This window comes from Nicotiana attenuata, chromosome 5, assembly GCF_001879085.1.
Source record: "Nicotiana attenuata strain UT chromosome 5, NIATTr2, whole genome shotgun sequence".
In the NCBI taxonomy this organism is placed as follows: Eukaryota; Viridiplantae; Streptophyta; class Magnoliopsida; order Solanales; family Solanaceae; genus Nicotiana; species Nicotiana attenuata.
In genome coordinates, this window is record NC_031993.1 from 13,574,174 (window position 1) to 13,601,499 (window position 27,326).

A 27,326-nucleotide genomic window follows, 5' to 3' on the forward strand; every position below is an offset into this window, starting at 1 on the left:
AATCTTGTGAGAGGAAATTTACCCCATAGGTATTATATTTGTTATGTGCTACATGTTGTGGGAGCCACGCACGTATGAGGTGACGAGTGTCCGTGCGTATGCTAGCATTCTTGTTTATGTCCGGATAGACTTAGACTCACGCCATACTTTAATTGTACTATTTGATTTATTATTGCCTGGTTAATTATTTTAATTTGCACTACGACATGAGACTAGACTCATGTAAAGTAATGGACTCGCTGTTTTAGATACTTGATAAGCCGCGGAAAATTATGCTTCACTTACGAATTTCTCCCGCGTTGTGCGTATTCATCGAAAAGTTTCCTTAAATTTCATAACTCACACTTATATTCGTGAGTGGGGTCAAGGACCCATTAAAGATTCTTATTTTAATGGGATCGGGACGTTCGTCTTGGCAGGATTATGTATCACACTCTTATGGAATCGGGTCATTCGCCTCAACAGGATGATGTACCACACTCTTATGGGATCGGGCCATTCGCCTCGGCTGGATATTATTGTAACACACTCTTATGGGATCGGGTCGTTCGCCTCGGCAATATCATGTATTATATTCTTATAGGATGGGGTTGTTCGCCTGGGCATTTCTATAAAACACTCTTATGGGATCGGCACGCTCGCCTCGGCAGCATCATGTATCATATTCTTATGGGATTGGATTGTTCGGCTCGGCAACTTCATGAAATACTCTTATGGGATCGGGCCGTTCACCTCGGGAGAATTGTGCGTAATATTTGACAAGAAGCCAGTTTATCCGTGAGTTTTTCTGACTTGAGTTGTGACGACCTATCTGGTGGGGACCGTATTATATACTCTATTTGAGGAGGTAACCGATATGTGAGGACTTGTGTTTACTGTTCAGATAATGATCGTATCATGTACCTATATTTGTTTTCACTGTTTAATTACCATGCTTCATACTTGTTTACTTTGTACTGTACTTGATTTATTGGACCACTAGTAAGTGTCGATGTCGACTCCTCGTCACTACTTCTCCGGGGTTAGGCTAGATACTTACTGGGTACGTTGCGTACTCATGCTACACTTCTGCACTTATTGTGCAGGTATATATATTTCTAGGGTCTTTTGGGCGCAAAGGCACAGCAATTGCGGGGACTTCACGGTGAGCTGCATCCCATGTTACGACTCGCAGCATAGGGAATCTCCATCATAATTATTTATATTATCTTGTCTATCTTGCATTCTAGACAGATGTTGTATTGTTATTGTACTTCCTAGTAGATGCTCATGCACTTGTGATACCGGGTTTGGAGGATGTTCTAGAATTTGTTTATGGTTTGCTTTACATTGACACATTATTACTTTATATTGCAATTAAATTGTACCTATCTATTATTTTTTTTAATGCATTGATCTCTCTATCTAATAAGATTCATGATTTTAAAAATAATAAAATAAATAATTAAGTTGGTAGCTCACCATTGGCTTGCCTAACGGCACCGTTGGGCGCCATCATGACCTATAGTGGATTTTGGGTCGTGACAGTTATCATCCATTTGTGATACAAACTGTGAGACGTTTCTAAATAATTGTGATACAATTGTGATCTCCATCTTCTTCAAGTTTCAATCACAACTCTAAACTTAAAATATGATATAATATTGTATTAGTATTGTATCAAGTATTTTTTTAGGTAGATGTATCATATACAAGTAACATACGATTTTGATACAATGGTGACACAATTCTAAAACAATTGTGATACATTTGTCATACAATTATCATACAATTCCTGAAACTTCGTTTTGTTTGAGTTTCAATCTGAAATTTTACCTAAACCCAACTTTAAACTTAACCAATTTCCCTCAAATTTGAGATATAAACTACAAGATTCTCCATCATTTGCAAGAACACCCAATCCAAATAAATCACAAATTCGTAAATCCCGAATATTGAATTCAATGTTTCGAATTTTGTTAATGGATATCAATGGAGAATCCTTTGCTGCTGCAATTTTAGAGACAAGATTTTTGCCATTTTCGTCTGCATTGTGAGAGAAGTACCGCTTTTGGGTGATAAGTATGAGGGAGAGAGAATGGGGTGTGAAATCTTTTGAAAAATAAATGAAATTCGAATTTTTAGGAGGACGATTGGTAAAGGAGAATGAGATGCTAAATTTAAGGAATCTTCTATTTTCTTCTTTTTTTATGATTTTGTACGTAAATGGTAAATATTAGATATAGAATGTAGTTAAGTACCAACCTAAATAAAGTGGTAAATAAGTTTCTATTATAACATAGCTAGGTAAATTTCACCAATGAAAACTTTAGAAAAGGCCAGTGTATAGAACACCAAAATCCATGGAAGCCCATATTAATTTGAAGCCTGGTAGATGCTCTTGCCAAATGGGCACCATCAATGTGTGATAGATAGCGGTACAATAGCAAAATTAGAAATTTCACTGATAATGTTCAAGTTTTAATATTTATGTATAACAAGTGGAGTAACTTTTAAGTTATATACGCACTATATAGATTTTCTTATAAATAAAGTATAATCATACAATGAAGGGTGTTCGACTAACTACCCTTCGGTATATGTGGTTCCATCATAAGTTTGGGATTTTATTATATTTTTCTTTTGGGGAGGTTTGCTTCTTTGACTTAATGAATTTTCGAAAAAATACTCCACATAAAGAAGAGATTTCTCATGCAGTTGGCCTCATGACCGCTTAGAACTTACTGAACATTGACAACAATAACAATAACAAATTCAATATAATCCTACACATGGAATATTGGGTACACAGAAATTATCCCTACCTTACAAAGATAGAGAGGTTGTTTCATATGGCGCATAAAACTCTTTCACCATACCCTACATGTTACAGTGGGACCGGATTTATTTCTTCTTTTGTGAGATTGATTAATGACCTTGGTTTTAAAATTTTATTACCTTTTCAGTACCGTTATTTCTCTAATAGAAGAATACTTTGCAAATGCAGTAGCAAGAGGATTCTCTCCTTGGCCAAACTAATATAGGAGCACATCAAAATTCTTACCAAATTTGCATCGATAAAAAATTTATTTCTTGGAATTTAAAATCCAAAAAAATAATAATAACAGCTTCGAGTAGCAAAAGTTGCCATATTTATTGGAATCAAATAATAAACTTCCATACGTGAAAATCTCCCAAAATGGTTGAGACCCTTTGTTCATTTGGTTAATTATTAAATTCTAAGACTGATACAATCTAAGACCAAATGAATTTGATTTTAAAATGGTATTATAAAATACTACTACTATATAAGAGAATCTTTAGATCATTCACTCATTCAAAAGCTTTTTTTTCTCACCAATGGAGTTTTATCAAACATTAAAATGCAATGTAATTCTTTCTCACCCTTGAACTTCTCTATTTAATTCAAGTGTTTGCATCGGTTATCATTATATTTCTATGTTGTTATTATTGTTTTATTGTTAAGGATTTGTTATTGAAAAATGTTGTAACAGCATTTGGCAAAAGTACTGGTCGTTTTGACATGGGGAATGCTATGCCTTAGAGCAGCGGAATGCAGTGATGATACTGCAGGATCAGTGGACTATGAAGCAATAAACTGTAGAAAGCACACTGCAGTTTTGACAGATTTTGGAGGCAAAGGAGATGGATATACGTCAAACACAGAGGCTTTTAGAAGAGCAATTAGTGAATTGAGCAAATTTGCAACAGATGGGGGAGCACAGCTCATTGTTCCTCCTGGGAAATGGCTAACAGGCCCTTTCAATCTCACTAGCAATTTTACTCTTTATATACACCAGGATGCTGTCATTCTAGCTTCTCAGGTTTCTTTCATTCATTTCTTTATGCTCTCTTAAATTTTTTTTCAAAAGAAATGTTTGAACTTTTTCTTTATGATTTTTTTTAAAATTCTCATCTGAACGTCCAAATCAAAGGGAAAGGAAATAAAAAAGGATATCAATTGCAATAAAAGAAATCACCAAAAAAATATTAACATGAAAAAATCACTGTTATATTTCTTAACGACATGAAAAAACCAAAAGCTTTGCCCTTCCGCTCTATCTATTCAAGGGACGGAAGGACAAATAGCTTTGGTGTCCCATGATTATTTTTTCCCCTTATACCCCTCTGGAAAGTGTCAATCGAAGGCCTAAAAATGCCGCTCAACTTTCAGAAATGGTCTATCCATGTCATCCGTTAAAAAAATGCTCATTTCATGCCACTGCCGTTACACATTTGGCCCATCCATGCCATTATTGACTAACGGCTCAATTTTTATTTGGCCCATCCATGCCACTGTCATTAGTCAATAATGGCATGGATGGGCCAAATGTGTAATGGCAGTGGCATGAAATGAGCATTTTTTTAACGGATTGCATAGATAAACCATTTCTAAAAGTTGAGTGGCATTTTTAGGCCTTTTCCGTTTTCTGAATAATCAATTGTTTATTATCAAAATTAGATTATTTCAAAATTGTCCCCGTGTTTCAAATTTTTCTTCCTATATTAGTTTTGTTTAGTCTGTTTAGTTAATTTCGGTATCTTATTTTATAAAAAGACATAAGAATCTCCACAATGGGACATCTCATTTAAAAGCACAACATTAACATTATACTTGTGACTTGACCTAGCAAATCTAGACGAGGTTCTGTGACGTAAGATGCAATATTTCTTGTTAAGATACACTATGTGATGTGTATAGGATGAGGCAGAGTGGGATTTAATTCCACCATTGCCATCTTATGGAAGAGGAAGAGATGCTGCAGGACCAAGGTTTATAAGTCTCATCTTCGGAACAAACTTGACTGATGTAGTCATTACAGGTTAATATCCATTGGTTACTCCCTTTTTGTTCGATCAACCCAAACTAATATGCCAAAGACAGAGGCCAACACTTCTGATGTTCTTTGTTAAATTTATGCTGAAAATGAACAGGTGGAAATGGGACGATAGATGGTCAGGGTCAACAGTGGTGGACTAAATTTTGTCAAGGCCAATTGAACTACACGCGACCTTACCTCATTGAGATCATGTTCTCCGATCATGTCCAGATTTCCAATCTTACCTTGATCAACTCTCCTTCGTGGAATGTTCATCCAGTTTACAGCAGGTTTAGTTTCTTCTTCCCCTCATTTAATCATATCATATTCTACTAACTTGTTTAAATAGAGACACAGAAAATGATGATTTTATAGCTGGCCTCAACTTACTTAGGATTGAGACATAGTAACAGTAATTGTAATTGTGGTTGTTGTATATTCCAGTAACGTGCTTGACATTTACTAGTCGGTTCTTAAATAATTTGTTCCTTTAAAAATGCAGTTTTGTGGTGATCAAGGGATTAACAATCCTTGCACCAACTGATTCACCAAACACAGATGGGATTGACCCAGGTTTGTTAAAAGAACATGGTAAATATGTAAGAAAAATGACTGTCATTTGTAAGTAATTCAGTTTTTGGTTGTTCGGCAGATTCTTGTTCAAACACCAGAATTGAAGATTGCTTCATAGTCTCAGGGGACGATTGTATAGCAGTGAAAAGTGGTTGGGATGAATATGGAATAGCATTTGGAATGCCTACACAGCACCTAATCATAAGAAGACTTACCTGCATATCTCCTGATAGTGCAGTCATTGCTCTTGGAAGCGAAATGTCCGGTGGCATTCAAGATGTTAGAGCTGAAAACATTACAGCAATCAGTTCTGAATCAGGTGTTAGAATCAAAACTGCTATAGGAAGAGGGGCATACGTTAAAGACGTGTTTGTGAAAGGAATGACATTGCAGACAATGAAATATACCTTTTGGATGACAGGCGATTATGGGTCTCATCCTGATGATCATTTTGATCCAAAAGCACTTCCTGTCATTCAGGGAATTAATTTTAGGGACGTTGTATCTAAGAATGTTACAATAGCAGGGAAATTAGTGGGGATAAAAGATGATACCTTCAGCGGAATTTGCATTTCAAATGTGAGCATCGAGTTGTCAGAACATGCTAAGAAACAACCATGGAACTGCAGTGATATACAGGGGGTTTCTAGTCAAGTGAGTCCTCAGCCGTGTGCTCTGTTGCCTGATCAGAAAATTGATTGTCCTTATCCCAGTGATAAATTGCCTGTTGATGAGATTCAGTTCCAGACTTGTGCTGCAGCTACTTACTGTTGAGTAAAAGATAGAGAGACATCCAGCTAGTCTCTTGTTCTTGTTATGCTTCAAAGTTTTGGAACCATTTTGATTTTTAATTAAACAACATTTGCTCCAGTACATGTTTTCCAGTCTTCTGGTTAAAATCAAGTTATAGATGTTACCTCAAATGCTTCACTCTTGGACTTAGTGTCCTTGAGCATACATTGGCAAGTAATCTTTGAAAGGACTAAAAGTAGCCATAGTAGCTGTTGGGACAGCAATTAGATTAGCTCCTTGCATCAGGTTTATTATAATCTTCTAGATACTAGCGGCATAAAGCTGTAGCTTTTAATTCACTAATATCCTTATATTTCCTGCCATTTATCAGTTGTCAGCCATTGATGTCTGTACCGCAATTAGTCCCATTTCAGATCATCTTTGTAGTTCATACTTTAATACAAAATTGCTGGAATTGTTAGGGGTACTGAAATACCTTTGCATCTCATAATTACAAACATATTCTGACGTGCACTGCTTAATTCCACTTTTAGTTGACTGGCATTATACACAAATAGCTGATCTTATACAAACCAATAGACGTAAAATGTAGGAAGAGCTGATCAAGAAATAGATGTTGCTAAAAATAGCTCCAAAAGCTTCATAAGAAATGATAAGCATAATCAGCTCTCGAGTTTTCCAAGAAAGAACGGTTTTGGGATGCATAAATTATTGATTTCTCCAATCAGTGGAGCATTCGGTGGGAGAGGAAGCAACTTGATCTCAAACAACTTTGGCCATAGTTTCCCTGTCACTGCAGTGAAGGACAGAATGATGTTATTCACAGAACCATCCAAATGCTAAGGATTACTAGAAGAGATTGTTAATACGCAATTCAACAGCTGCCGAAAGTCCTCTATTGGACATTTTACTTTGGTATTAAATGTATACTATGTTTTTCTGTGTCTCACAAATTGAGGTTTTTGTGCTTGGATTGCATGATAATAATTGAGGGAGAGGGATGACAACTAAACCAAAAGTGCAGATTGTGTAACAACGTTGAGCAATAATATGATATAAGAACATAAAGGGAAGATAAAGCCTTCAAGATTAGAAACATTCTACTGATACTCGTTCAATGAAAATTGAAAATTTATTATGCATTATACATGAAACATTAAGGGGCTACACTTAAGTGTGGATTTATCCAAAAAGCTGATGCGGGCCACAGAAAATTTCATAATGATTAATTCTTACCAAAAATACGGTCACCATCTCTGTCCCATGCGATTCCATTCAGTACCTCAAAGTCCTGCAATGAAGTGCAATAGAGGATTTAGCTTTCGCTCTATAACATCAAAGAACCTGGAGGGGGGCGGGGCAAAGGAATGTGAAGGTGCAGGGGTTAAAGTTCTTTCGCTGATGGAAGTAAATGACTTTACTAGTTCCTTGTTATTTAGTAAAAGGAGGGGATGAAGGTAGTAATCAATATGGTTACAGTATTATCCTTAGAATCCTGGTGTAACTAATTTCATATATGGAAGCACGTCTCACTTCCCATCAGTATAGCCTCCTTTCCATCTAAGTGGAGAGGTTGGGAACTTCTCTTTCATCTTCACTCCTAACTTACTCTGAATAAGGTACAGCTAATTATCCTCTGCTTCACTTCTCATCATCCATATCATCAATCAATGTTACAGCCATCCAAGGCTTTATCAACAGAAGATTAAAAAAAAAGGGAGAGAGGAAGAGAAACAGATACCAAAATAATGCATCTTACACGCAAAGGTAAAAAAAGTACCTTATAGCCTCTTGATATTAGATCTTCCCTGAAAAGAGCCATAGAATCTATCATTTAATAAATCTCGAGCAGAACTTGTGAACAGCGATACATTAGGACAAAGAACAAAAGCTAAACCTCAAAGATTGGAGGAGAATCCACCCAATCACAGTTCCATCTTTTGGTGAGATTCTAGCAATGCAATCAGTCTGCAGAGAAATGCAACACCGACATTACTTCGGCCTCTAATTTAAACTCAAATCTGGAGTTAAGAAATATGACACTAAATGTCGAAAAAGAAGAAGATTGTCTGCCACCTTCTAGCGTCATAACAAAATCTTATTGGAGTATGCTTATGAAGAGGCTTGCCGAGACAGTTGCTCTAACTTACTTCAGACTGGATAAGAACAGGATCGGACTTAATTGAGTCACCAAATAGACTCTTGGTTCATACAGTGATTCCATACACAACATATCTTTATTGAAAACTCAATAAGTCGAACAAAACTATATGACATAATAAAACTAGCTTCTCAAGAAAGGTTGTTTTCTGGAACTATATCCCTGAATACTATAACCAAAACAACTATTTGATAAAGTTGCTCAGAGATGTTTTCCTAAATATGTGGATAGTGTAGAAAATAATGGGAAAAACACAAAGCCAACTCAGTAAAAGGAGCAGTTCATACCACATAAACATTTGCCCAGACTTCATTTTTCACATACTCCAACTCATTGAGGTAGGGCACTTCATGCCCTTGAGACTTGACAACTTGTTTTCTGATGACTACACCAAGAAAAGGAGAATCACCATCTTAAGTAAGGAAAGAAGCAACTAAATTTCACGTAGGCTGTAGATGGTAAAACCTTTCATTGCCTGAGGATCAATCTCATATAATGTTGATGTTCCATCACTTCCAAAAAGAACTCCCCCATCAGTTGCTAATCCCCAACCATCTTGCATGTGATGAGTAAACTTTTCAAACTGCATATAATTTCAACTGCGAAAATTACAACACAAGCTAGTGAACTAAGCTAAGATATAAATAAGAATTTGGTTGCTCCAGTAGAAGACGCACCAGTCAGGTCCAAAGAGAAGGATTTATCAAAAGTCTATCAATATTATCATAGTTTCATGAGAAGTTACAATAAAAGAGAACTTTGGATTTGAGATGATAATTTTAAATTGAAAATTAAATCAAAATAGAGGACCTAACACCACATATCAAGATGACAAACAGTTCGCTAACACATGGAGGTTGTGAAGTGAATTGAGGCAATAATCCTACAAACATTACTTTTCTCATAGAACGCATCAGGAGCTTTAAGATGATTGAACTAAGAGCACATGAAGTAATGGGGGAAAGCATACTTTGCTCAAGTTGTATCGATCATATATGAAGCCGGTATCCTGCAACCATGTTAGTTGGAACAACCTACAAAAGTCCATTTGTTATACAAGAACTAGGGGCCAATGTAAATTCAAAACTAGCAAACCATCATTATAAGAACAAAGGAAAGGACATAAAAAGACACAACAATCAAAAAGGAAAAAACTAAATAAGAGAAAACCTGGTCTGGTCTAATGTACACCATCTACATTATGAATATCTATCTTTGAAGTACTCCTAAGATTAGCTTCCTCTCACTTCCAAATGAAATGTTCTAGTTTTCATTTTTGGCTATATCTAGCATTTGTTCATAGGGAAGCTTTTTCTCTTTTTTTTTTCTTCTTCATACACACTTTTACAGAACTAAAATAAAATTTTAAGTCTTACTTCTTGTATGTACCTAGTCCAAGTAGGATAGCTGAATTGGACATAGAGAGAGCAACAATTGCCATTTTTCTCATAGAAGGAAGCCTGATACTTAGACCGAGGATCTATCAGAAACAACTTCTTTATCTCTCACACGGTAGGAGTAAGGTCTACGTACATCCCACTTTCCCCAGACCCCACTTGTGGGAACACACTGGGTATGTTGTTGTTGTTGTTGTTGTAAGGAAGGCTGCTACTTCGAAACACAGTTAAAACTTCAGATTTTGAAATACGTATAATGAAATTCTTCCAACCAGCATTAAGTATCAGCAGTTTCATAATGAAAACTGCCCCCAAATTAATACAAAATCCAAATGCACTTAATATATAAGCATCATTAGGCTTACATAAACTTCCTACCAAAATTTGATATATTCATAACCGTGAATGAAAAAGATGTCGCGATAGTCAGTGCCAAGTTTAATTGCGAGTTTGCAACCATTAATAGGAGACAGTAGAACAACATAAAAGTCCTACATTCTTACATACTTATCCTATCTGATAAATGCAAGTTTTTTTACTTGGCAGGTTAGCACAACACATTTTCCACTAATTTGCAGAATCAGGAAAAGATGCATGGATCCATTTACTCACGAACCTCTCACCAATAAGAGTTAAACCCTCTCCAAAGTCAGAAGACTGCATTTCATGAACAGCCTCAACCTGTGGAGATTTCAGCATTAGAAACTTGTTCTTTTCATGCAAAACATCACGATAAACTTCATAAAAAGCAGATAACACAGCTTATAAATATAATTGTTGGGATTTGGCATTATGTTAAAAACTTTCAGTAAGCAAGTTGTAGCTGTACCTTACCGTTCCTCAGTGCAACTTTTCGAACGGTTGACTGCATTTAAAAAATAGAGAATTAACCATATTTACTAAGCCTAAAAAATAATCATGAAATCACATTAAGTCTAAAGGCAACTCACACGTCCGTACAGTCCAGTTGATTCAAAGAGAGTATCATTTTCTGCATAGAGAAGCCCCTGAAGAGGATAAATACATGGCATTAGGGATCAAAAGCAACTCTAATTAAATTATTAATAAAATTAAGCTGAAATTATAGCTACAAGTAAAAGTAATTACTAGAATTTAACCTGAGTGTAAGCCTTGGGGTCGTGGGGGAATTCATTGACCACTTTGATTTTGTAAACTTGATATGATGCTTCAGCTTCACTGAACCCCAATACGATACTGCTCAGTAGAACTATCAAGCTTACGAAAAGGAACTTTGGAATTAGTAGAGACATTTTTGTGTAATTGGTAAAAAAATAGATGAAGCAGAAGAAGCCATTAGTGGCTTTTTGAGAATAAAAATAGGAAAATTGGTTGACGTGAATCGTGATGTCGTTGACTGTATGGACTTCTTTCCACCGTCCGATCGGATCCAATCGCGTTTCACGTGTATCGCATTTCCCCACCTACCTGGAGTCCATCCTATTGCTTAAACTCCACGTGCGTCACGTTTTGCTAAGAATGGTCAAATGGAATTTAAATAATGAGGTGAACGTGAAAATCATATCCCCTCCAGTAATTTTATAATGTAATGACTATTTTCTTCTCTCTATTAGTATTTTATTGACACCCCGATCTGCCATCTCTAAGGCTAATCTATTTTGTATCATGAAACTTTTTGTCTTCTTTTGTTTATGTGTGGCAATATTTTAATGCCCTTTGGACAAGTGTTTTAGCCTTTCTAGAAAGTTAAGATTAGTGGCAAAAGAAGACTAAAAAGTGGCAAATGTTTAGCCACGTTTTTGCCATGCAAAAGCCAAGTTTCATGCAATTTCAACTATAAAAAGGCTCTCACTTGACAAGGAAATATTCATCAGAAAACAAACATCATTCCTCTCCTTTCCTTTCACTCCTCTCTTCTTCCTTTATTGTCCAATATTAAATATTAGTTGTTTCCTTTCTTATTTACTTTTTCTACTAGCTAGCTGCGTTTGTAATTTAATATTTTGCTGATTCTTGTATCCTCCGAAATAGAGGTAGGTTTGTTTAATCCTGGAGAGACATTTCACACTGCTGAAATAGTTTCTTAGGACAGTGCCCAGCACGACTCAAGTCAATCCGTGTATCCGTTTACAAATAATATTGAAGCAATGTTATTATTGAAATTATTGCTCTCAATTACTACAATTTAAGAAACTGTGGCAAATAACACTGATGCTGAAAATACTACTGATACCGCCAATGTTGGCGTTACGTCCGTTGCTCCAGCCCCAGTTGCACTGCCATATGCCAGGCCATTTCCAGATGTGTCAAATATTGAAATTTTCGCCAATGAAAATTTCAAGCGTTGGCAAGAACGTATTTTCTCACTACTTGATGTCCATGGTGTTGCACATGCACTGCTGCATCCACAACCTAGTGCAGACGCTGATAATAAAATAGTGGAATCATGGCAACACGCCAACAAGGTATGCCGTCATACCATATTGCAAACTATTTCTAATGAACTGTTTGACGTGCATTGCAGTTATAAAGAAGCAAAAGCTATATGGGAAGCTTTAATTAAAAAATTCACTGCTGAAGATGCTACAAAACAAAAATTTGTAGTAGGAAAATTTTATCAATGGCAGATGAGAGATGATAAAGAGATGAACGTACAAATCAATGAATTTCAAAAATTGTTAGAAGACTTAAAGGCCGAGGGAATGTCTTTACCAGAGAAGTTTGCTGCTGGAGTGCTAATTGAGAAGGTGCCTGACTCATGGAGTGACTACAAAAATAACTTAAAGCACAAATAGAAAAATTTCACCATTGAGGAAATTGTGACCCACATCCTAATTGAAGATTCAAACAGAAAAAAATCTACCAAAGCTAGGATGACAGCTCTTAAAGCAAACTTAGTGCAAAGCAGCAACAACAATCGCAAAAGGTACGAGAATAAGTTTCAAGGTTGCAAGCCTAAAAATCCTAACCTTAAAAGAAAAAAAGGCTCTTGTTTTGTTTGTGGAAAACCGGGCCATCATGCCTCACAGTTCAAGTACAGAGCAGGAAATGACAAAGGAAAAACTAATACTCCTAAGGTTAACTTAGCCGAAGGAGGTGATATTATTGCAGTTGTCATTTCTCAAGTAAACATTGTAGCACATGCAAAAGAATGGGTGATAGACTCTGGGGCTACTCGGCACATTTGTGCAAATCGAGAAGCATTTTCCTCTTATACTCCTGTAGAGGATGATAGAGAAGAGGTCTACCTTGGAGACTCAAGTACTACCAAAGTCTTGGGTAAGGGTAAAGTTCTCCTGAAACTCACTTCGGGAAAAACTTTAGCCCTTGTTGATGTACTGCATGTTCCTACTATGAGGGAAAACTTGATCTCTGTATCCTTGTTGGGAAGAGCCAGAGTAAAAGTGTCATTTGAATCTGATAAGATCATAATGATCAAAAATAATGTATTTGTGGGAAAGGGCTATTGTAACCAAGGACTCTTTGTACTTAATATTTCTGATGTTATCAATGGAAACGTATCTACTTCTGCTTATATGGTTAACTCTATTTCTCTATGGCATGCTAGACTAGGACATGTTAATGTCACATATATAAAGAAAATGCAGTCACTAGGATTAATATCTGGTTTAGACTCAACTAATATTAACAAGTGTGAAATATGTGCTGAAGCTAAAAGTACTAGAAAGACATGTTTTTCCGTAAATAGAGAAACTGAATTGTTATCTTTAATTCACACTGATTTAGGCGACTTGAAGCAGACTATGACTAGAGGTGGTAAAAGATATTATGTGACTTTTATTGATGATTTTTCTAGATATACTAAGTTGTATTTGCTTAGAAATAAAGATGATGCATTTAATGCTTTTATTTCTTATAAAACTAAGGTTGAAAATCAACTTAGTAGAAAAATCAAAAGAATCAGATCTGATAGAGGTGGAGAATATTTATCTTTAAATAATTTTTGTGAAAAAGAAGAAATAATTCATGAAGTAACTCCGCCTTATTCACCTGAGTCAATTGGAGTAGCTGAAAGGAAAAATAGAACATTAAAAGAGATAATGAACTCTATGTTAGTTAGTTCTAATGCTCCTGATAATTTGTGGGGTGAAGCTATTTTATCTGCATGTCACTTACAAAATAGAATACCACATAGAAGAACTGGCAAAACTCCATATGAATTGTGGAGGGGCTATAGACCTAACTTCAAATATTTAAAAGTGTGGGGGTGCCTTGCTAAAGTTCTTTTGCCTGAACCAAAAAAGAGAAAAATAGGTTCTAAAACTACTGATTGCATGCTTATTGGATATGCTGAATATAATGTTGCATATAGATTTCTTGTTTTTAAAAAGTGATGTGCTTGGATTGCAATACTATAATTGAGACAAAGAATGCAGAATTCTTTGAACATATTTTCCACTATCTGATAAAATTTCTCATTTCACCTGTTGAAAACAAATAGTGAATTATCTCTAATAAGGAACTGAGAAGCATAAAAGGCCTAGAAAGAATATTTTTCTTAATGGAAATGATTTCAGACTTTTCTTGTTGATAATGAACCATCAAATTATTTTGAAGCAATATCTTCTTCAGATGCTAAATATTGGAAAGAGGCAATAAAAATTAAAATATTAAGAAAAATAATACATGGATTTTAACTGATTTACTTCCTGGTGCAAAACCTTTGTAAATGAATTTTCAAAAAGAAATTTTAATCCTGATGGATCTTAGTAAATATAAAGCTCGGTTAGTAGCAAAAGGTTTTTCTCAAAAACAAAATATAGATTATTTTTAACATTTCACCAGTAACTAGATTTCATTCTATTCGAATTTTAATTTCCTTAGCTTCAATCCGTAAGCTTTTTATCCACCAAATGATGTGAAAAACTGCTTTTAAATGGTGATTTAAAAGAAGAGATTTATATGGTTCAACCTGAAGGCTTGGTTATTCCTGGACAAGAAAATAAAGTTTGTAAATAATTAAATCTTTTAATGGCCTTAAACAAGCTCCTAAGCAGTGGTATGAGAAATCTGAACAAGTCTTACTAAGAGACAATTTTTCTTCAGTTGAGGTGGATAAATGTGTTTATACTAAAGTGGTAGACAATGATTATGTGATAATATGTCTGTATGTTGATGACATGCTTATATTTGGTACAAGTTTAAATATTGTGCAAAGTACTAAATTATTTCTGTCTGCTAATTTTGATATGAAAGATTCTGAGTGAAGTAAATAATGATATTGGGAATTAAAGTTATACTGAGTAAAGATGGCATAATATTGTCACAAGAATATTATGTTGAGAGACTTCTTAAGAAGTTTGAATATTTTAATGTCACATCTGTGAGCACTCCTTTTGATGCTAACTCTAAGTTGAAAAAGAATAATGGTGACCTAGTTGCTCAGTCTAAATATGCTCAAATTATTGGGAGTCTGATGCATTTAATGAATTTTACAAGGCCTGATATAGCCTATGCAGTGTGTAGACTGAGCAGATATACTCATTATCGAAACAGAGAGCATTGGTCTGCATTAAATAGACTAATGAAATATTTGAGAGGAACCATGAATTATAATATCCTATATAGTGGATTTTCTTCTACTTTAGAAGGGTACAGTGATGCAAACTGGATCTCTGATTCAGATGAGACAAAATCCACTAGTGGATATGTATTCACCCTGGTGGTGGTGCAATATCTGGAAATCAGCTAAACAGACGATCATTGCTAGAGTCGACTATGGAAATCAGAGTTTGTGGCTCTTGAGTTAGATGTTCTGAGGCTGAGTGGCTAAGAAACTTCTTAACAACATCCCTTTAATAAAGGATGTATTGCCTCCTGTTTTGTTATACATTGTGATTTGCCTGGCGCAATAGCTATAGCAAAGAATAAATCTTATAATTGTAAAAGTAGACACATGAAATTGAGACATGATGTCATAAAACAGCTGTTGAGAGATGGAATAATTTCCATTGACTATGTGAAGTCAGAGATAAATTTGGCCAATCCTCTGACTAAACCCGTGGGAAGAAAATTAATTCTTCAAAACTCAAAAGAGATGGGGTTAAGGCCAATATGTTGTCAATAGAGATGGTAACCCAACCTATGTGATTGGAGATCCCATGAAGTAGGTTCATATGGGTAATAACAAGTCGATATTGGCACTGAAGCACTAAAAGAGAGTGCTTGACTGCTACTTATTGAGAGGCCGAGTTATAATTCTTAATGAAATTCATAGTCCTTATGAATGGTGTATTTAAAAGCAGTATACACTTGATGAATTCACCTATATGAGAGTGGAGTGAGCCGCTCCTATGAGATTTTGGCCTAGTCTCTAGAGCTCTCATGAATCACCAGGCATGCGCATGGCCTAGTGGCGCAAAACCGCGTTGAACAGCAAAATTGTGAGGGTCGAAATGTGATTGATAAAATCTCTGACTTACAATGAGAGTTATTGGTTCATAGAAATATTATATTTCACCAGTAATTCTGTGAGTTAAATTTTTATTGATCTAAGTTTGGTTCATAGTCCAGAAGACACCAAACCTATTACATTTAGACCATACAAATCCAGCAAGTTTATTTCCAAAGGTCTTTAAAATAGTGGGGGACTGTCATAATATTTTAATGCCCTTTGGACAAGTGTTTTAGCCCTTCTAGAAGGTTAAGATTAGTGGCAAAAGAAGACTAAAAAGTGTCAAATGTTCAGCCACGTTTTTGCCATGCAAAAGCCAAGTTTCATGCAATTCCAACTATAAAAAGGCTCTCACTTGACAAGGAAATATCCATCAGAAGACAAACATCATTCCTCTCCTTTCCTTTCACTCCTCTCTTCTTCCTTTATTGTCCAATATTAAACATTAGTTGTTTTCTTTCTTATTTACTTTTTCTACTAGCTAGCTGGGTATGTAATTTAATATTTTGCTAATTCCTGTATCCTCCCAAATAGAGGTAGGCTTGTTTAATCCTGGAGAGACATTTCACACTGCTGAAATAGTTTCTTAGGACAGTGCCCAGCACGACTCAAGTCAATCCGTGTATCCGTTTATAAATAATATTGAAGCAGTGTTATTATTGAAATTCTTGCTCTCAATTACTACAGTTTATATCTGTGTGATGGACTCGTTAATATAAAGAAAATCGCTCCTAATCATGACTTGAAAATTAAAGAAAGGGGACTCAAGTGATCAATGTATCTCTTACTAGGAGGGTGTTTGGCTAAGCTTATAAGCTGGTCAAATTAGCTTATAAGCAATTTTCGGCTTATCTACGCGTTTGGTAAAATTAAAGTGCTTATAAGCCAAGTTGTTTAATCAGAAAATAGGAATTTCAGTCAAAGCTTATTTTTAGAAGAACTCGGGTTATTGATAATCAAATAAAGAAATAATTGAATAACGAGAAAGGAAAAATTAGACTAAGTAGTAGCCGAGTAAGCAATATAAAGCGATGTAAATAAGTATATTCCAATAATAATCAGTGTGTCCATACAAATGTTCTTTTTCTCCCTTTTATAGTTTTTTCTAAGTACAACGTTTCTTCCCCCTTTCAATCATGTCATAATGAGCAATTAATGATATTAATGAAATGTTATAATTGGCAATCGTAATTGTTTCATGAAGATCTTGTAACGTATGCTCATTAATTGAAGGCTAACGAATCTGTACTTTTTGTTGTCTTGGTTCATTCTGTCGATATCTCTTCAAATTATGAAGAGACTCAGGCGACCGTTTCTTCTTGTCTTTTAGACGTCTTGCTCGTACCTGTTAAGACTCGTATCTCTTTTTAAGTAGTTTCCTCCAGTTGTTGCTTTTCTAATGATCCACATGTCTTGCCATGTCAACCACATAATTAATTCCGCGTGTAATATTTATTTTCCCCAATACAGATAGTCCCCCCACTTGCCATTTATTCAGCAATTGAATATTTGGAAAGTGGATCTTATTAAAGCGGGAATTTTTGCCGTCGTTTCCCTCATATCTTTATACTTTCTTCTGAACTGACGCATCGTATGTCACTTCCATTTAATGCGTGAGACATATGGTGCCCTACGACTGGTTCTGCAATTCCTCAGCGTCTTTTAAAGCTTTTTTACGGCTGCATCAATCACGAAGTGACAGTTTTCATAATGACGTTTCCATCATTACCTTTTTGTTTGACGGTTGCTTCTGAGTATAAATACATCCTTTGTCTTTTCTTTCACGAAAAAGTTTCCCATATTTTGCCGTTCAACTCTTTATACTTTTTCACACAACTATGTCTTCTTCAAACTCTATCCTCGAAAGGTCCTTATTGTAGACGAACTTCCTCCTGCTCCTACCAGAAGCAGAAGAGGTGGTAGGCTACGTAGCTTAGGGTCGGTTTCCATACGAGGTTCTTCTTCTCAACCTAGTTCTAGTCCCCCATCATCTTCTAGAACTAGGGCTTCTTTTTCACACAGGTCTTCTGCTAGAAATAGGGATTCCAATGAGCCAATTCGTGAACCCACAGTAGACGAGATTATCTCTGCTAAACTTTCCTTTTATTCTGATAGAGAGTCGATTAGAAACCAGGTTTCTTCTATGTCCTCTCATGATCGTGCCGATGTTTATCCTTCATAGATTACTGAAGGTTTGATCTCTGTGGTTCGTAGAGATTATCATTGGAAATTTGACTTCCCAATTATCATCCCTAATGCAAATCAAAGGATCACTTCTTTTAAAGCTGGTTTTTCTTTTGTGTATACGTATCCCTTCACATTAGACTTTAGACCTCCTATTGACCCAGTTATTATTGAATTCTGTCACTTCTTCAATGTGTGTTTAGGGCAAATTGGCCCTATTGTATGGAGGGTTGTTGCATGTTTAAGGTATTTGGCGAATTTGGCTTAACTGCCTTTTACCTTTTATCATCTAATCCACATCTACTCTCCTAAATTATTCCGTCATGGGATTTTTATTTTGGTGGCGAGGAGTAAGAGAGTTTTAGTCAGCCTTGAAGATGAAAAAGATCGTGGTTGGTACGCCTGATTTGTTGTTGCTCCTACAAGTGGGTTAGTAGGTGAAGAGAATATGTCCTTCCCTGAGAAGTGGAACTTTACACGTAAGTTTTTACAACTTTATTTCTCTCTCTTCTTTTTTAGAGATCGTATTCCCCGTGACTGTTTTATTTTTCCTTTTCAGTAACCATGGGAACTGTCGAGGAGATTCCCAATTTTCGTGGTTGGGTAGAAAAATTGTTAAAAATTGCTCCGATGGAAGTAAAGTCTTGGAAGCATCTTTCAAATAGATTTGGCTGGAAGGTTAAGACTCACGGTAATATTTTCTTCCATCTTTTCCTTCTCCTCTGTTCATTCTATCTTTAGAATTTATTAACCCTTCTTTTTATCAGGGTTTCCTATTCGAGGTGTGAGTGTTGAGTCAATCGCGGCTTCTAGACTTTCTTTACCAAGAGCTCAGGAGATAATCTTGAGTTCTTCATCAAATGGAAAAGTCAATAGGGCACAGGATTCTGAGGATGAAGAGGAGTGAGATGGAGGCTCGTTAATTCGTAAGCCACGAGCCAGAAGACGTGTCATTTCGGATGATGAAACTACTCCTCCTCCTCGTGCTATCTCTGTGAGCCTGCAGAAGCCACTTTAGTGAGTTCTGATGAAAAGACGCTTGTGGCACCTCGTGACTCTGTTGAACACCTCTTTTCACGTGGGTTTTGATGATGAGAGTTTTGACTTGATTTCTGAGGAAGCGCCTCTCGCTTCTTTTCCTGTGTCTGTTCCAATGGAATCCAACTTGGCTGTTCCTACCGTTGTTGCTACTGCTCCGCCCGGAGCTATTTTGACTTCTTCGACTGTTCCTGCTACTAATACTTCTCGTACTGAAATTGGTTCTTCAAGTGGAATCAGGGAAATAAAGCAAATTACCATTGAGGTTCCCGCCGATGGTAATCTTCTAAAGAAGTCAGGCCAGGCTGATGTGTGGTTGAAACCCTTGATAGGTCCGGTTGAAAAGTCAAAACTAAAAAGTCATAGTTCTTTGACTTGGATGAACGACATTGTGCAATCATCATTGAAGGTATATATTCCTTTTTTTTTATCTTATGTAATTTCCCTTTTACTAGGATTTCATCCTCTTCTGTTATGTATATCAATCTCATCGGTACGGAGATGATGAAAAGGGTTTCCCATACGAAGTAGTTGATGCATGAATACCATACTGAGGCAGATAATTGCAAAGAGCGGTATGAAAGTCTCCAACTTGAGATGGAAATTTTAGAGGAAAATAATGTTGATACCCAATTTTTCCCTATATATTTTTCAATATGCAAAATAACTTCAAAATAGCACATATATGCACACATAAGCATGTCCAAGTGTTTTATTATTTTTTCCATAATTTTTTAAAGGTTTAAATTGATTTATTTCCCCCTTTTTATCCATAAAACCCCCAATAATTGTTTCCAAGATGATTATCTTGAGAATTCTTCTATTGGATTTTTATATTTATGCCAAAATATGGCAAAGTCCATTTTACATATTTTTACAATTATATTTAGTATTTTTAAAGCTAAATTGCACATAATTGCAATATTAGCCATTTAAGGTTTAATTATGTTTTATACGCATAAAATTGGATCCTATATTTTTAAATTGTTAATTATGTACTATAAATCACATTAGTACTTTAAATTTATTTTTCAGAAAACTATTTACTATTTTTTATAAATTAAAAAGGAAAACTGGCTATTTAAATAACAGCCCATTTGTATTTCAATTGTAGCCTAAATCAAATCCCAATTTCCCAGCCCAATTTCTAATTAAAACCGGACCCCAACCCAATTGAAAACCCACCGGACCAAGCCCAAACCGGGATCTCCACCTACCCCATTCAATCTGGACCGTTGATCATTCAGATCAACGGTCCCCAGCTCCCCTTCCTAAATTAAACCCAAACGACCCCCCCCCCCCAAATCCCTTTCACTTCTCCACTCAACCGACTTTCATCTTTCTCTCTCTATCTCTGGTTCTCTCTAGAACCTTCTCCCCTCCCCTCCTCTCCGATGAACTTCACTCACCTTCTCTGGCCATCTCCTTGCCTGAATCTATAGTGGTCTCACCACCTACCAGCCTTATGGCTCCCTCTTGAACATGCGTCACTGTTTTGAGGCCTTCAAGTGAACCAGAGCGGTTCACTCACCTCCCATGGTTTTCCATGCCATTTTCCGGCCATCCATGGCCGTTCAAGTAAGATCCGTGACTTTTTCGGCTAGATCGGTAATTTCTCGAAGTTTTCTCACTTTTCTGGGTTCTCCGAAACCCTAACTTTAAAGACTTTCTGATTTTTACTTCAAATTTGTCTTAGATTTGTGTATGTTATGAACTTCTTAAGTGTTTTCCTTAAAGGTTTCTCCGATTTTTTCAAAACGACTCTTCGTCTTCAACGATTAGGGTTTTTCTTAAATCTCTTTTAAAAGATTTCTCCTCTGATTTTCAGTATTGTCTTATGATTTTACTATGTTTAAATGGTTTGTTTATGTTGTCTCCCACCTGGCTCATCGTGCTGTAAACCCTAAGGATCTTTGGTTTTATCCGGGGTTCTGGAGCTGTCCTTGTTTATTTGTTTATATGCCTGTTTTGATTGGGTTCTTTATGGTTAAATCCTTTTTTTCTTTGTTTGTCTTTAATGATTCTGAGCTCTTACCGCTTTTTAACTCAACTTTGTTAAAATCCTAATTTCCTAAAATTTTCCACATTTGTTACTATGAGTTTAAATACTTTCTTTACTTGTTTCTATGTGTTGGTTTGATCTCCTTTACCTGTTGCTATGCGTTAGAATGGTTTCTTCATTTTTTGTCCTATGTGTGAGCCATGACTGTTTGACCTTGTTGATTACCATGCTTTGAGTAATCCTTAGCCTATTCATGTCGCTTATGTACGTCTATGTTCATCTAGTTTGATCCTTTCAGTCAATATGTTTGACCCTGCATGTCTCATACGCCTGTTCATTCTTTTCTATTTATATGCTGAATTACAGAATCATGATTCCTTCTTGATTGATCTTTATTTCCTCAAGTTATGGTTTGATTGCAAGGTTTTCTTATAAACCCCTAATTTTACTCGTTTGATTAAGTTAATTAATTCCCATTCCTTTATTTGTTGTTTCACCCCTACTGAATCCTTTCCCCAAATTAAGTATATTATGTACTTAGACTCAATTGTATACTCTATATTCTTACTATCCCTTATATGGTCAGAAATCAATCTTCTTTAAATTGATTTTTCTTTCCTTAATTATCCTGTTAGTATCCGTTAAGCAGTAATTCCTTGATTAAAGGGAAGTACTTGTACTAATGGGATTCTGATTGTGATTATTTCCATACTTGTGTTAAAACTTTACTTGTTACCTTATTTTCTACTCGTTTTCAAAGCTATAAATACCCTACCCTCTCTTCTCTAAACACACGAACAACTGAGTTCAAAACACACACTTACACATTCAAACTCTCTTTCTTTCTCTACTATTTGTGCTCCTACTTTGTCTAGCCGGCTGAAAGCCAAGGCTAGACTGTGGAATTCTGATTGCTTTACTTTTCTTTTCCTGCACTTTGCTTCTTCAACTAGTATGTCCCTAGTTTAAATTCTGAAACGCAAACCTATGTGTTCCCTTGTTATCGACCACTGTCTCTTTCTGCGCTGACTTAATGGCTCATGTTGTTGCACTTTTTGTTTACTGCTTTACTCAACATGCTTAAAATTCTGCCCTCTTTTGTTCAAATATGTTTACTTGTTCCTGCTTGTGTCCCTCAACTAGCATGTCTTCTAATGTACTTGATTCATGACTAATTATGTGTTTCTATTTTGGGTCTTCTATGTCCCCAACCCCCTACTCCCTGTTTGTAACTTCTAAAGCATGTACCCCTCCCTGAATTTGTTCTGTGGTTTTGTTGTTCCTATCCCTTGCCCCCTTTCAAAACTCTTCTGTTGTTCTACAAACTTATCTCACACATGTTTCTTTTATTTTTTATTTTTAAAACTATTTCAAGCACTCTCACATGCACTCTTAGATCATTAGGTTCTGCCCCTCTTGTGTGAGCCTTGCTTTGGGACCCTTGAGCTCCCTCTGAACCTGGACACAAAAGGGCTGGCCCTTCCACACTGCACCCACTCTTGGTTATGCAATCTGGGTGTGAGCACTGCCCGGGATCCCTTGAGGTCCTTAGGGAACTTTGACACACCAGGTATGAGGAAAAGCTTTGGAATGATATTAGCATTTGAGGTGGTTTATTATGTAACTCAGAGAGGAAGTCAGAATCAGGCTTCCTATAGTTGTAACTTCTTATTTTTTATTTCTGCTTATGCAATTCAATCACATGGTCTATACTAATTTGTAAAAAACAATTCCTGGGTCGCTAGTAAAAAGGGATGGGGAAATATGCATGCTATAGTTGTTAAAGGGTAGAAAGCATGTCATTAGGTTTATATTCTTAATTGTGCAATAGAAACCATGTTTAGGATTCATTATGCATTAGAAATCATGCTCTTAGGACCTTTGTTTCTCGCTTCAGCATTTCATTCATTAGTCCATGCTTTATCACTTAGAAATCCTGCTCCTAGGGCAATAACAACACTGGTTAAAAGGTTGTTATTTCAATATCCTGCAACTCTTATGTACATTTAGAAATCATGCCTTAGGGATTCTGTTTTTTTTTCCACAACCTATGCAATTTGCATATTAGATACCATGTTCTAGGATCCCGTTTGCATTTTGCTTAAAAACGCCTAGTTAAACTATTGATTCATGAAAAGGTAGTAAAGTAATAATTTTCATATTGTGATGGTTCTGAATAAAAATTGGTAACCATCCCTACAACTAGAACAGCATGCTCTTAGGATAAAATAATCTCCAAACTGATCTTAATAACTTGGGATAACTGCTGTATATCGCTTTACACCTAGGCAAGCCTTAGGTAATAACTTTAATAAAACTAGAACTGCCTTTGTTTAATTATCAACTATTAAAATCAGTAGGCAAACCTGATTCGGACTTCTTTTCTGAGTCATGTGATAAATCTGGTTCTGATGTTATCACTCAAACACCCTACTTTAGGATTTTAAATTCAGACCTTAATTGTGTATAAGTCATGCTGTCTATGTGCATTATCTGGGGGGGTATGTCTGAACCTTCTATTCGTTTTCTATGTTTTCCCCTTTAAATGCAGTCCTACCTGTTTTGTATGTCGCCTTAGTATTTTATCTTTAAACCTGAGGGTCTGCCTAGAACCTCCTTCTTATAGGATAAAAGTCCTAACCTCCGGGACTGATAAGAAGGGACGGGTAACAGCATGCAATAAGAATCGAGACCAACCCTCGCTTTAATTACCTTCACGGGGGGGGGGGGGGGGGGGGGTTTGAATATGGATATGATGACCGGTGCGCTAATGCCACGCGTAGCCCCTTTCTAAGGAGTGATTACCGGGCATTGTACTGATGTGATCCATATTACAAACAAACCTAGGACCCGTTTTACATTCATAAGCATGCTTAGATTATAACTCTTTTCAAAACCTTATTTTCTTTTATTAATCTTTTTTCAAATGCTTGTGTATTTTAACCTAAATCCCCTGCTATGTGAGCCTTACTTATCTATTTGCCAATTGCACAAATTCACAAAAAACTGTCTGACCGGGAACCACACTAGTGGATCCTGAGGGGTGCCTAACACCTTCCCCTTAGGATAATTTCAAGCCCTTACGCTATCTCTGGTTATCAAACGTAGTTGTAGATAAACCCTGTAGGTGCCCTAACGCACCTTAAAAATCGTTAGGTGGCGACTCTTCAAAAATGCAATACCCAATTCCCAAAAGGAAATGAGTCATTACACCTCCATGAATGTCGAAACCCGGACTCCTCCCCGCGGAGGGAAAAAGGGGGTGTGACAGCATGGCGACTCTGCTGGGGATTTTTTTAGGCTTTTACCATTTCAGATTGTTCTTGCGAATTTGTACCCCCTTTATGTGCAATTACTTGTTTAATTTCTTTAAAGCGTTTAATTTCTTTTCAAAAGCGAAACTGACATATCTTTCTTGTTTCCTTCCTTTATTGCTGCTCTAATTTATAAAACTGCTATATTTATTGTTTTCTTAACGTGCAAATACATGTCAACATGCTTTAATTATTGCATAATCATGCTCAACATCATACTCCACTCGTGCCGAACAAATACTATAGCAACGCTTGATGAGTAGTTGCGCTCTTCCTATATCATTACCCCCTAAATTCGGAAAGGCATATTTGCGGTAAAACCAGTCGATCAGCGGTGCAATCGACAGTTCCGTGCCTTCCCCCTTGAGTTGTCTGCTCAAGGTACCAGTCTAAAACCCCATAGAAACCTTATTCTGTTAAATTGTGCATGCATCATAGTCAAACCTAGCCGGGTCAGTTATGTTGTCCACATAATGATCCTTCAAGATAGCCTTGTCCAAAGTCCACTGGGTTTCCCTAAAACCCAAACGGACATCATCACGTTCTGTGCATTATTTGGAGAAGTGAATGCATCATGCTAATTGTTGATATTAAATAGTCGAGTCTGGTGGGGGTAAGGGCCTAACCTTATTTGTCTTGTAGAAATATGAGGCACAAAGTCCCCAGGTTCGGCATGGTCACCAATATCCACCCAAGATTGCTAAGTTGGTGGAGAGATTTACATTCTAGTGACCAAACCCTCGTCAGAAAATACCTGGGCAATCTACCATCCCTCCTGGAGATTCAACCTAACAACATGATCATAGAAGCTGCTACGTTGTTTTGGGATTGTGAAAGGGCCGTGTTCCGCTTTGGGGACATCGAGGTGACACCTTTGCTAGAGGAGATAGGAGGACTGACTGGTCTAGTGTGGGAAACTCCGGGTCTGCTAATGCCCGAGAACCGCACAGGCAGGGGTTTCCTTAAGATGATGGGTTTGAAGAAGAATGCAGAATTGACATGCCTAAAGGAATCATACATCCCTTTTGACTACCTGTATGAAAGGTACGGTCACAGCAAATCCTACTGTACCTACCCTGACGAGTTTGCCATCACGTCCTTGGGACACGTCCATCGCAGGGTTTTCGTCTTCATGTTTTGCTTCCTGGGTCTGATCGTGTTTCTGATGAAGAAAGGGAGAATTCATACCAGGCTGGCTATGGTAACTAAGACCCTAATGGAGGGGATTGGTGGGCAGACATTCAGCATTGTACCCATGATCATCGCAGACATGTACCGAGCCTTAGAGGAGTGTCAACAAGGAGCAAAACACTTCGAAGGCTACAATTTACTACTTCAACTCTGGCTCATGGAATATCTCCAAAAGGGCGAATACTGACAAGAAATTCAGCGAAGGGACTGGGATGATCACATCGCTTTCCACCATCCAAAGCGAATGAATTACATCCCCGACATGTTCGCTCAGCCTGAGAGTGCCAAAGGATGGGTTGAGCTATTTGATAATCTGATCGAAGAACGGGTTCAATGAATGTTCGAGTGGTTTCCGACAGAGGAGTTCATCGCCTGATCCAGAGATGCACCTTTCCTGATACTAATTGGTCTAAGAGGAACATACCCTTACGTCCCTCTTCGAGTTATGAGGCAAGCTGGTAGGAAGCAAGTCATACCCAAGGTCGACAAGATGAGCCACTTCCGAGCTGACTTCCAAAACGATGATTGTCCCTACAAGTGCCAAGCCCAACACATGTGGCATTGTAAGATCGTAATGGGGAAAGACACCATCGAGCCAGACAGATATCATGCCGGTTGTACTCCTTTTTATTCAGGTTGGTTGGAAGACAATCATGATGGTCTGGGCCAGCCGGGGTTCGTTCGAGGTCATAGAATTATAGATGAAAAGGCCGAGGCACAAGTCAAGTACAACCAGCTGCGCAAAAGGATCCGTGAATGCGAGAGCGAACACCGCGAGATACAAGAGTCCAACCAGAAGCTGATTGAGGAATGGAAAGACATGGCTATCAACGCCAACAAAAGGCTAGGATACTTGGAGCGAGGCATAGTAGAACTGGAAAGAAAGTTTCTCAAAAGAGTTGAAGATTGTCAAGAGGCTGAAGGGACCGAAGGTGGACATCTAGCGAGAGCGTACCTGTTGCTGGGACTTCGCGAGTTGGGGAAGCTGTTCGACGGAGCCAAGGATGCCGAATCTGGGGAAGGTCCTTCTGGGACCAAGTAGATAGGAGTTTATCTTTTTCACTTTATAAATGTAATAAGGCCAATGGCCATTAGTGACTTTTATTTCTTGTTTATTTAGTGTCAATTTGGGATTCGTCTTATTTTTATCAATAAAATGAGGCATTTAGCATTCTAAGTTCTCCAAATCAATCTGTCGCTAGGCCTACCTCGGGCACAACGAGGTTTCCAAATTAGGACACGCTTTACATTCCTGTACTATGTGTTTAAATATCACAATACTTTCATCATCCTCACTGACTTGGTTACCTTTTGTTTTTGTTTTTATTATTCCCCTCCCCAAAGGTTAGTTAGTTCACTCTGGCATCGTCATCTTATTCCACGAGATCCAGGGGCCCTCCACCCACTCCTCCTCTTAGTCCTGTTAAAAGCAAGAACAAAGGCAAGATGGAAGATTTGAACAACATCAGGAAGGAGAACCCAACTGAGCGGGTTGAGGC

The 27,326-nt window shown here is 37.0% G+C and overlaps 2 protein-coding genes across 2 annotated transcripts; one reads left to right on the top strand and one right to left on the bottom strand.

Annotated features, from left to right (window-relative positions):
* Nucleotides 1,656-6,712, top strand: LOC109225340 (probable polygalacturonase). The gene is made up of 6 exons (XM_019389967.1): nt 1,656-3,369; nt 3,495-3,824; nt 4,703-4,823; nt 4,936-5,110; nt 5,323-5,393; nt 5,473-6,712. The coding sequence occupies exons 1-6, from the start codon at nt 3,340-3,342 to the stop codon at nt 6,165-6,167; spliced, it is 1,422 nt and encodes a 473-aa protein (XP_019245512.1). The 5' UTR covers nt 1,656-3,339; the 3' UTR covers nt 6,168-6,712.
* LOC109225341 (glutaminyl-peptide cyclotransferase-like) lies at nt 6,611-11,245 on the bottom strand. The gene is made up of 11 exons (XM_019389968.1): nt 10,823-11,245; nt 10,655-10,711; nt 10,534-10,569; nt 10,321-10,385; nt 9,278-9,341; nt 8,773-8,890; nt 8,595-8,692; nt 8,044-8,114; nt 7,927-7,954; nt 7,383-7,437; nt 6,611-6,939 (listed from the first exon to the last, which is right to left on the bottom strand). Exons 1-11 carry the CDS (start codon nt 10,973-10,975, stop codon nt 6,809-6,811), a joined length of 876 nt encoding a protein of 291 aa, XP_019245513.1. The 5' UTR covers nt 10,976-11,245; the 3' UTR covers nt 6,611-6,808.

Excerpts from the sequence above, each read along its gene's own strand:
- LOC109225341 (XM_019389968.1), bottom strand. The coding sequence starts at position 10,975 with ATGTCTCTACTAATTCCAAAGTTCCTTTTCGTAAGCTTGATAGTTCTA. Across the intron at positions 9,342-10,320 it reads TTAACTCTTATTGGTGAGAG|GTTGTTCCAACTAACATGGT; the intron begins GTTCGTGAGTAA and ends GGACTTTTGTAG. Across the intron at positions 8,115-8,594 it reads TCTGGGCAAATGTTTATGTG|ACTGATTGCATTGCTAGAAT; the intron begins GTATGAACTGCT and ends ATTTCTCTGCAG.
- LOC109225340 (XM_019389967.1), top strand. The coding sequence starts at position 3,340 with ATGGAGTTTTATCAAACATTAAAATGCAAT. Across the intron at positions 3,370-3,494 it reads ATCAAACATTAAAATGCAAT|CATTTGGCAAAAGTACTGGT; the intron begins GTAATTCTTTCT and ends ATGTTGTAACAG. Across the intron at positions 4,824-4,935 it reads GACTGATGTAGTCATTACAG|GTGGAAATGGGACGATAGAT; the intron begins GTTAATATCCAT and ends GAAAATGAACAG.